Source organism: Eublepharis macularius, chromosome 19, assembly GCF_028583425.1.
Source record: "Eublepharis macularius isolate TG4126 chromosome 19, MPM_Emac_v1.0, whole genome shotgun sequence".
Lineage (NCBI taxonomy): Eukaryota > Metazoa > Chordata > Lepidosauria > Squamata > Eublepharidae > Eublepharis > Eublepharis macularius.
The window spans coordinates 3,503,820-3,517,360 of NC_072808.1; the positions used below are offsets into that span (position 1 = coordinate 3,503,820).

The 13,541-nt window shown below is 43.3% G+C and overlaps 1 protein-coding gene across 1 annotated transcript in view; it reads right to left on the bottom strand.

The window, feature by feature from the left end:
* SLC4A8 (solute carrier family 4 member 8) overlaps positions 1 to 13,541 on the bottom strand; it is a 49,912-nt gene that overhangs the window by 18,123 nt on the left and 18,248 nt on the right. Inside the window, exons 5-14 of the mRNA XM_055003235.1 lie at positions 11,333 to 11,521; positions 9,740 to 9,831; positions 9,089 to 9,246; positions 7,747 to 7,834; positions 7,053 to 7,199; positions 6,166 to 6,266; positions 5,156 to 5,330; positions 3,647 to 3,780; positions 2,149 to 2,394; positions 388 to 493 (exon numbers count right to left, since the gene is read on the bottom strand). Coding sequence (XP_054859210.1) covers positions 388 to 493; positions 2,149 to 2,394; positions 3,647 to 3,780; positions 5,156 to 5,330; positions 6,166 to 6,266; positions 7,053 to 7,199; positions 7,747 to 7,834; positions 9,089 to 9,246; positions 9,740 to 9,831; positions 11,333 to 11,521 — 1,436 coding nt within the window. The remainder of the gene's footprint in view (positions 1 to 387; positions 494 to 2,148; positions 2,395 to 3,646; positions 3,781 to 5,155; positions 5,331 to 6,165; positions 6,267 to 7,052; positions 7,200 to 7,746; positions 7,835 to 9,088; positions 9,247 to 9,739; positions 9,832 to 11,332; positions 11,522 to 13,541) is intronic.

A 13,541-nucleotide genomic window follows, 5' to 3' on the forward strand; every position in this document is an offset into this window, starting at 1 on the left:
CTCTGCTGTTCCATCACAAGGATCCAACAGAACTTGACAAGGATGGAATGGCTTTTTCATTTTAGAAGCAAAATTCCAGGGGGTTGTTTTTTTAAAAAAACAGCAACATTTTTTCTATTGCTTTTATGATACATCCATGATATACCTTGAAGGGTACTCTTTTTTAAAATGTTACAATCATGTTGGAAATGATGGTTGTTGGGGGTTTTCCGGGCTGTATTGCCGTGGTCTTGGCCAAGACCACGGCAATACAGCCCGGAAAACCCCCAACAACCATCGTTCTCCGGCCGTGAAAGCCTTCGACAATACATGTTGGAAATGTTATCCAATTAATGGACAATGCTGGGCCACAGACCTCACCTCTTACAAAGTGGTGCAAAGACTTACAGAGACTGTGAGATTAGCCCATGGAACTGCAGAAGGATCGATGTTTTTGGTAGCCCAGTAGCTCAGGGTGGAATTGGTGGGATATGGAGGGCGCGTACATCTGCAGCTAAGGGCACAGGGAAAAAAAGATGAACGAGCAGACTGAAAGCACCTCAGGAAACACAGCTTTGCTTACATCGCAATGTAAACAGCTTACACTTATGTACTGTATTGTGATGGGGAAAATGGATGTTTGTAGTAAGCATCCTTATTATAAACACGTTTACTTTGGAATGTTAAATGTTTGGAATGTTTACTCTGGAATGTCTAGTGGTTGCATGGCTGCACATAAATCCCTTGAATCAATACATTTGTGTACAACAAGCCCGCTTGCATAAATCAATTAATAAATTCAGTCTGTTTGGATCTGTTCCAATTTGTTTTCCGATCTAGTCATGGAGATGCTAGGAGATGGACAGGGGAATGCGACTCTCCTGAGCCTCTTGGTGGCTTTTGATACCATCAATTATGATATTCATCTAGATGGCCATTCAGGGTTGGGAGTGGGAGGCAGTATTATGCGGTGCTTTTGGCCCTACCTCAAAGACAGACAGGTTTCAGTGTGGGGTATTGGAGGACTTCTGTTCTGCTCCTTGGCCTCTGGCCGACAGGGTTTTTCAAGGTTCTCTTTTGTACTCCACGCTTTTAAACATCTATGTAAAGCTGCTGGGAAAGGTCATCCAGAAATATGAACTGAGTTGCCACCAATAGGCAGGTGACACTCAGCTCTATCTTAATATCTTGTGTTTCTAGCAGATCCCAGGGAGTCTGTAGAAACCATGAACAGGTGCCTGGAGGCAATTTTGGAATGGATGAGCACTAACAAGCGGAAACTACATCCAGATAAAACGAAGATGCTAATGGGAGGGAGGTGGGCTTGACCCAGGAACGTGTATATCATCTATTCCGGATGGGGTTATACATCCCTTAAAGAAAGAGGTCCATAGCATAGCGGTGCTGTTGGACCCAGATCTCCTGTGGTAGCCACTAGCCAGGGGTGCCTTGCATCAGCTCTGGCTGAGAAGCTGGCTGCAGCACTCCCTGAAATGGAAAGCTCTAATGGGGCTGCCCTTGAAGACTGTCCTGAAGTTTCACTTGGTACAGAATGTTGCCACCAGAATGTAGACTGGAATGGCTCATAAGGACCAGATCACTCCCGTCTTGTTCCATCTACACTGGCTCCCAATTGGCTTCCAGAATCAATTCAAGGTTTTGGTATTGACCTTTCAATACGTCTCGGAGACAGCTTACTTTAAGGACTACCATCTCCCATATGAACCTACCTGTCCAGCCCAGTTATCTTTGGAGGCCTTGGTTCAGGTGCCTGTGCCATCTGAGGCTAGAGGGGTGCCAACCCAAGAAAGGGCCTTTTTGGTCATGGCACAGAACTTTGGAACTCCCTCCTCAAGGAGATTGGTCTGTCTCTTTCTGTCATTGTCTTCCACCTTCAGTTGAAGAATTTTTGTTCCACTGGATGTACTCCCAGTAAATTCTTACTGGCACATTTCCCTGGCTGTGTTGCGTCTGTATGTCTATATGTTTTTTACTGTATAATTAAATATTTTACATAAACATTTTAAATTTAATGTTCTAAATGTTTAAATGCCTTGATGCTTACCACCTTGGACATGCTATTTGGGTGGAAAGGTGGCACAAATAAATGATAAATGAGATAAAGCAATACGAATGTGAACTTTTTAAAGGGAAAAAACAGTAACTCACTAATAGAAGGTCAATTGTTCAAGGTCATTGTGCATATGAACCGGGTAGTTGTAGCCCAGACTGATCAATTTCTCTATAGACTCATAGATGAAAATGATACAGATCAAGGAGGCGAAAGCTTCTTCCGTAAAGCGAGTGATGTAGCAGACGAGAGAACTGGCATCAGTTGCCACAAGAAGAACGCACATGAAGGCAGTCCATAAGCCGATACAGGATCGTAGGGAGAGGTAAGAAAGCTCATACTCTCTGCAAAGGAGGCCACGGTTAAAACACACACAAACAAAAAGGACATAAAGAGGGAAAAATCAGTTCTTGAACGTACAGCTATTTATCACAGAATCGCAAAACCGTGGATGAAAACTCTTATCTAGTTCCCCTTCCTGCATGTTGAGAGCCAGTTTGGTGTGAGAGCCAGTTTGGTGTAGTGGTTAAGAGCGCAGGACACTAATCTGGAGAATCGGGTTTGATTCTCCACTCCTCCGCTTGAAGCCAGCTGGGTGACCTTGGGTCAGTCACAGCTCTCTCAGAGCTCTCTCAGCCTCACTCACCTCACAGGGCCAGTTTGGTGTAGTGGTTAAGAGCGCAGGACACTAATCTGGAGAATCGAGTTTGATTCCCCACTCCTCTGCTTGAAGCCAGCTGGGTGACCTTGGGTCAGTCACAGCTCTCTCAGAGCTCTCTCAGCCTCACTCACCTCACAGGGCCAGTTTGGTGTAGTGGTTAAGAGCGCAGGACACTAATCTAGAGAATCGAGTTTGATTCCCCACTCCTCTGCTTGAAGCCAGCTGGGTGACCTTGGGCCAGTCACAGCTCTCTCAGAGCTCTCTCAGCCCCACCCACCTCACAGGGTGATTGTTGTGGGGATAATAATAACACACTTTGTAAACCGCTCTGAGAGGGCATTAAGTTGTCCTGAAGGGTGGTATATAAATCGAATGTTATTATTATATTATTATTCGTATTGCTGTGTTGTTTCCATAGGTACACCTGCAGTCCCCATAAAATATTTGTGGCTTTTGTAGAAATCCACATGCAGTATAAGGGTCCCTTACGATTCCAAAATGAAATCCTGCCCTCAAGTCATAGTTAATAATAACAACAACAACAACAACAATTACTAAACAAGGCTGACCCTGCGACCTGATGAGATCAGGCTCTCCTGGGCTAGCCACATACAGTATAAGGGTCCCTTATCTTTCCACTTCGTTTAAATTTAAACATGCTTATGTTTAACAAACATTTTAATATGTATGTTGAAGAAAATAACACTAGACAGATAACAATATACAAGAAAGAAAAGCTAAAATACAATTAACAGAGCCCAAAACACAGCTGGGGAGCGTTGAGACTACTGCAATCAAATGGGCTTAAATGTTCTTAACCCTGTATTGGATTCTGGCCACAATAAGAAACAGGGTTGATTTTTTTAAAAAAAAATTCCCATTTCATTTTGCCAAATTGCCATTAATTTAATTAAGCAGGGAGCGCACCATCTTACCTGCAGAACTTAAACAAAATTTTCTCGAAGACCAATACCGGCCCAGTACTCCCCAAGATAGTGAGTGGCTGGCCAGCAAAGAGGGAATATACCACGCCCGTCATGGAAGCACCAAATAAGGATTCGATTGCGCTCTGCAGACATAAGCACAGGCATAAGGATAAGAGAAGGACAGCACTAGGTCAGCCAAATTGTCCACGAAGATCATTACCTTAGCCATAGCTAGTTCTGCGTTTTAAGGAGGCCACTAAGAGCTAATCTACAAGAGATGAATTACACAAAGATGCACACGAAAATAGAGTCGCCATATTAGCCGGGAAGCTGAGTTTTAAAAGAAGGCTTTTTCAATCTCCCCTCTCTACAGAGCCTGCAAAGATCACTCCTCAGAGGGTTTGTTAATTTCCTCTTCACCTCCAGAAGGCTCTGTCAATTTCACCTCCCCTTCTAGGGTAGAATGCTTCCTCATGACGTTTCCTTATAAAGAAGGATATTAGCAATTGTGACTATGAAATTAGAGATGATATATATTCGGGATTATAGGTACTCTCTACCTATAAGCATAATAGAGCAAATTGTTTAAATTCTTTTATACTAAGCTAAAAAAAAAAACCACCCTTCATTTTCTGTTCTAAAAGAGATGGCAGAGAATTTGTCCTCCATAAGAGTAAGTAACTAAAGGCCACTATCTTCAAGAAATGTAACATTACAAAGCTCCAGAAATTAGATGCTTGTTCCACAAGGTGAGCTCGATACAAGATCCATTCATTTCAAGTAGCACACATACCTCAAATGTAAAAGAGTGACAGTGAAATCAAACGCCTACAGCTCTCTGTAATACTACTCTTTCTCCTGAAGTCCATAATAATAAGTAGAGATGGGCACAAACTGAAATACAAACCAAAATTTGTGATAAACCAGGTCGGTTCGTGAATCAACGGTTCGTCAGATCCCATTTCTGATGCATTGCCACAAACTTTAGGCTGGTTCGTTTGGTTCATTTTTCAGTTCATCACTGCAGACAGCCTGGCGCCGATCAATCAGTTTCCTAGGCAACAGGGGATGGACTTCCTACAGACCTGCTGACTCAGAAGTGACATTTTCACAAACCAAAATGAACAGATTCATGAACCAGGGCAGGTTCGTTAAAGTTTGTGCTTCATGGTTTGTGAAACGTGACGAACCACGAACCACATGGTTTGTTTGTTTTTCTGGTTCGTGTCCATCTCTAATACTGAGAGCGGGACCACAAGTGACGCCTGACACAGGTTGGACTCTTGTCAGCTTCCCTCAAGTTTTGATGGGAAATGTAGGCGTCCTGGTCTCGCAGCTTGGCTCTCCGACTGCTGTCCAATGGACTTTTCAACTGTCACTTGTCCAACATTCCGCCAAGCTGCCTCCATTTCCCATCAACACTTGAGAGAAGCTGACAAGTGTCCAACCTGTGTCAGGCGTCACTTGTGGTCCTGCTCTAAGTCATAATACACGAAATGAGGACGAAATCATCCTTACTATTTGTCCATGCGTCGCTTCTCCAAGCAACCCCCCAAAAGTGACCACGGGAGACATGCAGGCACAGTACAGGAAGAGGAAGGAAGCTAAGCACTGCAGACTTATAGCATCTTTGTAGTCGCTCCAGTACCAAGGAGCTTTCCGTTTCACATCCAGGATCAAACCACCAAATAGTCTGCAAAAGAAAAAGAAAAAAAGAATTACTGCCCCAAGGTAAGAATGCCTTATTAAAGGAGTTAACAGAAGAGGAATGAAAGGACACATTTCAAGTTTCATTTGTCTTTTTAGAGCGATGAAAGCGGTATTGTTGCAGGCTGTGGTTCTCAAAAGCTTGTGCTGCAATAAAGTTGGTTAGTCTTAAAGGTGCTACTGGACTCTACAGGATCGTCTTTTTGGGGGGGGGGCAGGTTTCGTAGTGTTCCTGCAAAACTTGTTTGGCAAGAAATGACAGCTGGATGAATTTGCACGTGACAGGAAGTGATGGGTCCGTTAGTTCCTTTAATTCTATCTCCAGTCCAGATGTCTGCTTTTGCTGCACTAGTCTCTTGCAATGAGATAAGTAACGAACAGTTTACACAACCACCTTGACCATGGCAAGCGGGCGCCTTATGATCAGAAGCCACAATTTTAAACATCGCTGGCCGATCCAATCCATCCCCACTGAGAAAGTTCACTGCTGTTGCTTCTAAACGTTTGCAGTTCGCTAATGAGTTGCAGAAAGTAAATTTTAAAAAATGGTTTGAAACTGAATGTAACTCTCTTTTTCAAACACCTCAGTGCCAAACACTGAAAGCTTTTTAAAACTCTAATAGAGAGTCACTATTTATGCAACCAGCAAGAGAACTAGTATCAGGGCAGTGCTAGTGTGACGCAGTGGGTTCTGATCTCCACTGCGCTATGCAGTGCACTGGGTGACCCTCTCTTATCTTTCAGCCTGGCCTACCTCACCGGGTTACGAGGACAAAGAGTTGCCTTTTACTAGAAAACATTTTGAGGCACGCAGAACCTACCTTCCTGTTCTCTGGAGTTCTGGCCCACTGTGATCTTCCGGTTCAACATGACAAGCATTTCCATTGGGGACCCCTGGAGTCCCAGGCATTTTTCTCTTTTCCTGTTAAAACAGAAATGTCATGGAGGAAGAATTCTCATTCATTTTGGTGGCTTCTCTACTAGGCGTCAAGAAATTGTGAAATAAACAGGTTCAAACGATGGATAAAATTCGTGCACGGGACGGCAGCAGAAAGGAGCAAAGAGGAGGCGGAGGGAAAAAAGAAACAGAATGGTATGCTTATTTAGTAAAATGTAGAAAGATTCAATATGTGTTGTGGTTTCACCTACAACAGCATGCTAAATTCATGTGGATCTGTTGTCTGGCCAATGTACAGAAGTGAAGTGCTGCAAAATATAACAACTACATTTTTTTTCAGCCCATCTTTTTTCCAAAGCCTTCCAACTGGCATTCATAGCCCCCTTTCCCCCATGAGGAGCCCCGTGGCGCAGAGTGGTAAGCTGCAGTACTGCAGCCCAAGCTCTGCTCACGACCTGAGTTCGATCCCTGCAGAAGCCAGGTTCAGGTAGCTGGCTCAAGGTTGACTCAGCCTTCCATTCTTCCGAGGTCGGTAAAATGAGGACCCAGTTTCCTGAGGGTAAAGTGTAGATGACTGGGGAAGGCAATGGCAAACCACCCCATAAAAAGTCTGCCAAGAAAACGCCGTGATGCAACATCCCCCATGGGTCAGTAATGACTCAGTGCTTGCACCTTTACCTTTACCTTTTCCCCCCATTTAACTCTTATAACAGCTCTGTTAGGTTAGGCTACGATAAGCTGCTTCCACATGCGAATTTTTCTTCCCAGCCCTTATGCTCTGATGGACAAGAGACGAAACCGACGATTTACCTGGGAAGGGAGATTTTTGGGGGGTTCGATTCTAATCGAGGGATCCCACTCTCCAGGTGGTAGCACGGTCACCTGGTCTAGAAATTCATCAATCCCAGCTAAAAGGTCAGTACGGTCCTTGGCTTTGTAAGCAACGTCATGAAAAATCTATAGACGGGAGAGCAAGAGAACAACCTCAGTTGTTTAATCTTGGGATAGCAGGAACAAAAAAAAAGTAATTTGAAATCTGCACTTATGATATTGGTTCAGCGACATTTTTCACTGAGTGCGCTACAATTTCCTAGGACCACTCCATATATCATAACGAATGCGTTGTTCCAGGTGCAATGGTTCAAAGAACCAGAATAAAACAAAAGTTCAGCGGTACCTTAAAGACTAATGATATTTATTTCAATAGGAACTGGAAACAGAACAGATTGCCTTTTCTTACGAGAGGGAAGGGGGAGGTGCCACACAGCTTTTCTCGAACTGCGTCAACTGTTGCATGAGCACTGCTGTGGGTATGAGAGGGACCATAAATGATCCTAACAGATGTTGCCAGAGATTCTTCTAGCTTATAGTCTCAAGGACACATGTGGCCAAAAAACTGTATTTATTTATTGAAAGTACTTTATATCCTGCCTTCTCCTCACCACTAGCACTCAAAAGAAGCAAAGAAGTGTAGAGCATAGAAATGCTTTCTATTTTACTGTACCTCATCGGTCATGAGGGTAGCCATTGATCTACCAATCTCATGGTACTGTTGCGCTTTCCCTACAGGGCCCAGCAAGATGAATAAAAACCTAGCCAAAAAAGACGGGAGGGAAGAAGAGAGAGGAAATGAGGAAGGAACATAAAACCTTTATTGCACAACAAGTGAGGCATTTTTAAAGAGTTTGTAGATCATTTAAACAAGCTCGGTCCCACAAAACGTATCAGTTTCACATCAATATCACATCAGGTGTAGACAATATATGGGTGCATGCTTGCATGTTTAAGCACTTGTTGACAAGTGTCCGGAGACTGTGGCCCAATTAGGGCTCCCAGCTATACATGCACATGGACGCTGCTTTTAAACACATGTGCATACAGCATCCATATTTACAAGATTGCTGCTGGAAATACTGCCGACATAAACCATGGAACCATCCAGTCTCTCTGCCAGCATGTTTAAGCGCCTGGCTGAAATGGTGTGTCTTTGCATTGCTGTTGGAACGTTCAATGTAAAGATGGTGGTTTGAATCCACCAGAGATTTTCATTTGAAGAGCAAGATTTCCCCATTGTAGCTCAAAATGCCCCCTGAAATTCTGCTTATGGAGGGCAGAAACAGTATGGGGGGCGTAAGAGCAGATGGGGGGTCAGAGAAGGAATGACCAACTATCACCTCCCCTTTCCGTTCGCAGGCATTCATCGGCTGCATCCAAAACTACTGGCATTTTCTGCTCAAAGAGTAATTGGGGCAACTTGGGGCCAAGCTACACATGACGAATGACACTTGAACAGCAAGTGTATTTTTCCCTGTTCACTTGCCCTCCACTCAATCCACTTGCTGTTCAAGTGTCATTCGTCACTTGTAGCTTGGCCCTTGGTCTCCTGATCAAGAGAAGAATTTTCCACCAACCCACAGTTATAAGCTCACAACCGTCATCTGAATTGGCCAGCAATACCACAATCCCATCACCTTCTCCTATCCAATGACATCCCATCCAACCAGGTGTCTCCCTCTTTGTATTTGAGGGCAGGAATGTGCAATAGGCCATCCGAGTTATGATTTTATGATAACTGTATTTATATAATTGTGTATTTTATGAATGTTGTACCCTGTCCTGAGCCCGCTTGCGGGGAGGGTGGGCTAAATACCAAATAAAGTAAATTCTTCATGCCCCACCAAACTTTCTCTCCCAGATAACAATTTCACCAAACACTTCTCAAGTTCTGCAAAAGCTACAAAACCTGAATTTACGCAGAAGCTCTCACAATGACAGATTTTTTCCCCTTTTGTTACTTAATTCCCGTTTCCTAACTCCGCCCCACTGTCATCACAGCAACCTCTTACCTTGTAGGGATCGGGACCTCCGTCATTCCCGACAGCAGAACCGCTGGTGTTAGGCGCACAAAGGCGACAATGGGCCGCGTAAGACAATCCAGCTCTCCCACAAGAACATTTGAGGCTTCCGCACCAATGGGGATCTTTTTCATAAAATGAAGCTCTGCCTAATTGTAAAGAATAAGGCATCATTTCTACGGCAGAGTTGAAAATGTATGTCTATATGCCAATTTTTCTTTCCCGCCCACATTTATCCTCCCTTTTTAAAAGATCTTCGGACAGGACGAGATTCCGTTTTGGGCAATTTTTGATAGGTGAGGCAATACACAGTGTGCAAATTGCTCTTGCTCTGTGCCTGGTGTTGATGCAACGACAACTGAGCATTTACACAATGACATTTTCAGCCTTAACACTTCCAGATTTCATCTTTTTTGGAAACAGGCAATACATTTTTGAGGATGTTGCTTGTTCCGGTTGATCTGAGACCTGGTTTGGTGACTTTCAGAAAATGGTGCAAGCTGAAAGTCAGGTGAAAGTTAATGGTATATCTGGCTTTTTATTTCTGTGGCTGCTTTGCATTTGAACTTAATTCTATTGCAACTTCTCTGTGTACTGATAAACTTTGATACACTGCAGGACAATGTATGGATGAAAAACCACCTTGCTAAGATCCGTTGGAGTCGTATCATGGCTTTGTCCGTTTCTCCCTTCTAGGTTAGTGGGAGGGGGCTGGAGATTCAGCGGGTTCATTCCTAGCAGAGAAACAAGAAAGAATTTTAGACGAAAAGGACACATTAATGGCTACTTATTCTCAGTACAGGGATTCTTCTTCACCAAACTGTGAACTTATGCTTGCTTCTTTGAGTCCTTTTCAGTCCTGGCACTGGCCTGGTGGAACTCTCTGTCTGATGAAACCAGGGCCCGGCAGGATTTATTATCCTTCCGCTGGGCCTGTAAGACAGAGATGTTCTGCCAGCCATACGGCGGAGGCTAGGCTGGGCCCCTGCCAGCCATACTTGACTTGACTTGAAAAGATCTGTCCACCACCCTATATGTATCTATAGCTATGGATATATAGGCCATGTCTGAAATGAAGTAACTCTTCCATCGCCATCTAAGGAGAAGTTTTTATTGTATGTAGTGTTTTAAATTTTATTGTAATGTTTTATCTGCTTTTATGTGTTTTTATGTAAATTAAAATGTCGTGCTCTGCCCTGAGCCCGCTCGGCGGGGAGGGCGGACTAAAAAATCTAATCTAATAAATAAATAAGTAAGTAAATAATTTTCACACAAAAGGTTTCCCTTGGCTCAGATATGCCATCTGAGGGTGTGCATATGTGGATCCGAAGGGCACACACACACACACACACACACACACACACACACACACACACACACACTGAATGAGGCAGCCAGTAGTCCAATTATACCATGGAACATACCCTGGGGTGAGATTGCATCTTCTGCCAAAAAACAATAGCTTAATGGCTGTCTCTGGGGTGAGACAAAGAGCTAGGCAGTTGTCTTTGGGGGGAAAACAATAAAACTGGGAAGGTTTGATAATGCCTTCCTGGGCAAAACTAAAGTTATCAATGATGATTGACAAGCTGTGTTGGCTGGATAGGTGCAGCTATCAGTTCTTGAATGGCTCAGGCTGGGAGAAGGGAGAAGGGAAGATTGGCAGGGTGCATTAAGCCAGTTTGGTATAGTGGTTAGAGCGGCAGGACTCTAATCTGGAGAAGCAGGTTTGATTCCTCACTCCTCCATTTGAAGCCAGCTGGGTGACCTTGGGACAGTCACAGCTCTCTCAGAGCTCTCTCACTTCGTAAACCGATTTGAGTGGGCGTTAAGTTGTCCTGAAGAGCGGTATATAAATCAAATGTTATGTTATATTATGTTATGTTATTATAATTCAGGAACTCCTGGAAGACTCTATTGTCTTAGAATCTCCAGAGTGTGGGGGCTGAAAGCTGGTCTTGCCTGGTGCCTCACACGCTAGTAATTTTGCAGCTCCTGGCCAGGATTTGGCATCCATTTCCTGCCTTGCTAAGCAGTGTTTCTGTGTTTAAAAAACATACAGAGAGGACCTTATGATATTGCCATATTCATAAGCCTTCTTAATATTATGAGGGCAGATCTGACCACTAACATTCTAATTTTAACTGTTATAGGCATGAAGAAACCTCTGAATACATAGTTCGTAAGCAACTATGTGGTCTAAACTAGAGTGTCCAGAGTTCCAAGGATCCTCACCTGTCTTATCCATTGAGTGAGGATCTGATTTTTTCTGGCCAGCCTCACCAAACGAACGGACAATTGGGAGCAGGTTGTTCTTCTTCTTCTCATTCTGATGATGATGTTTCTTCAGAAGGGCTTCCCAGACCTTCTTACGGGTGACTTCGTCAAGATCACTGGAAGGTTCGTGCTGATCCAGAACCATGTCTGAGAATGGAGAAATCTTAGGTCATGCAAATTATACACCATCCCTGGCTGTGGTTTTTAATGCCAAATTGGAAAAGGCCTGCAGTGCTAATCTGTTTTTCCCCCTTGTAGGTAATAAACAGGTCTTTGGATGTAGGACTTGATTAACCATTGTGCTAAGTAAGCTAAAGAGCATGACATCCAAATTAGCAACCCTTCTGCAGTGGAGCAATCCTGGTTTCCTATTTTCTAGAGAATACTATTGTTCACATGGGGCTTCTTTTAAAACCCTTCTTTAAGATAACGGATTTGTGTTAGCTTTCAGTCATCAACTGTATATAAAACCAATCAGTAAAGGAAGTCACAGCCTTCAGTTTGTTATACTTGAACAAGACTACCAATAATAGAATCTTTCGGAGGTCGTTAATTCATAGGGTTGCCATAAATCAGAAAGGACTTGATGACATATAACACAGAGACACACACATGCAGTGCCTAAAAATGTACAAACTACAGCTGGCACATGTTTAAAGAAATCCTAGAGGGGAGGAGATTTAGTAAATCAATTATTTAATAACTTTTTAAACTAAACAATAATGGAATAATACAATAAAACAGGACAATGACAGCAACCACTGTTGTACTAATACTTTAAATAATAACCAAGGCATTTTATCTTTTTAGTTGTTGCTTCTGGTCTGTTTGAAGGATATGTCTCTGGATTCTTTTTAAATAGTTTGTCTTATTTTTATTTGATGATTTCATTGTACTTTTTTGGGGGGGTTGTTGTGGGTTTTCCGGGCTGTATTGCCGTGGTCTTGGCGTTGTAGTTCCTGACGTTTCGCCAGCAGCTGTAGCTGGCATCTTCAGAGGTGTAGCACCAAAAGACAGAGATCTCTCAGTGTCACAGTGTGGAAAAGATGTTGGCAGGTCATTTATATCTACTCCAAACCCACCTTCCTGAGTAGATATAAATGACCTGCCAACATCTTTTCCACGCTGTGACACTGAGAGATCTCTGTCTTTTGGTGCTACACCTCTGAAGATGCCAGCCACAGCTGCTGACGAAACGTCAGGAACTACAACGCCAAGACCACGGCAATACAGCCCGGAAAACCCACAACAACCATCGTTCTCTGGCCGTGAAAGCCTTCGACAATACATCTTTTTTTTTTTAATTTGTAAGTCACCCAAAGCAGGACTCTGGGAAGGCATCATAAAATTTTCCTAAATAAATACATGCATGCATACATAAAAAATGGCTCAAGTAAAAACATTTATACCCCACTTTCTTCCATAAGGGGGTCCAAAGTGTCTTACAATGTCCTCTCCTTCTCCATTTTGCTCCCACAACAACCCTCTGGGGTAAATTAAGCGGAGAGTATACAGCTGGCCCAAAGTCATCTAGCAAGCTTCCATGGCAAAGTGGGGATTCGAACCTGAATCTCAGAAGTCCTAGCCCGACTCTCTAACCACTACACTATGCTTTTGAGTCTCTCTTTATAAAGCTGCATAAATGTTCAGATACCTTAACCCAGCACCCTGCCACCCAAGAAACACTTTAACTGTAAACCAATCATTGTCAAAGTAACAGGACTTCGTGGCTCAGATCTCCATAGCCAACAAGTTGGCTGTCCCAGAACATTCTGACCCCTATACATATATAGTGGGGCATTCACTTTATTTTTGCCTTGTACTCATCCAACCAAAGCTCCAGTTACCTATCAAACCTCGCCTGCAGTAGCTCTCCATGGTCCTAGACAGATCTTTCTTAGCTCTGTTTGAGAATTTCTGAGAGCCAAACAACATGGGATTTTGAGTATCAGATCAGGAACATCTGGTTTATTTAACCCTTAAAAATCAGCCTCAGATGGGTAAATATGGACTGAGGCCACAGCACAAGAAAAGAGTTCTTCCCACCAGATATCCTCCTCTCCCAGCTGCTTTAAACCCCAGCTGTCAAAAAAGATAGGTATTTCTGTGTTGCTGGTTTTTAAAAAAAATCTAGCATGGCTAATTTTTATCAGGATATTGCCACAGA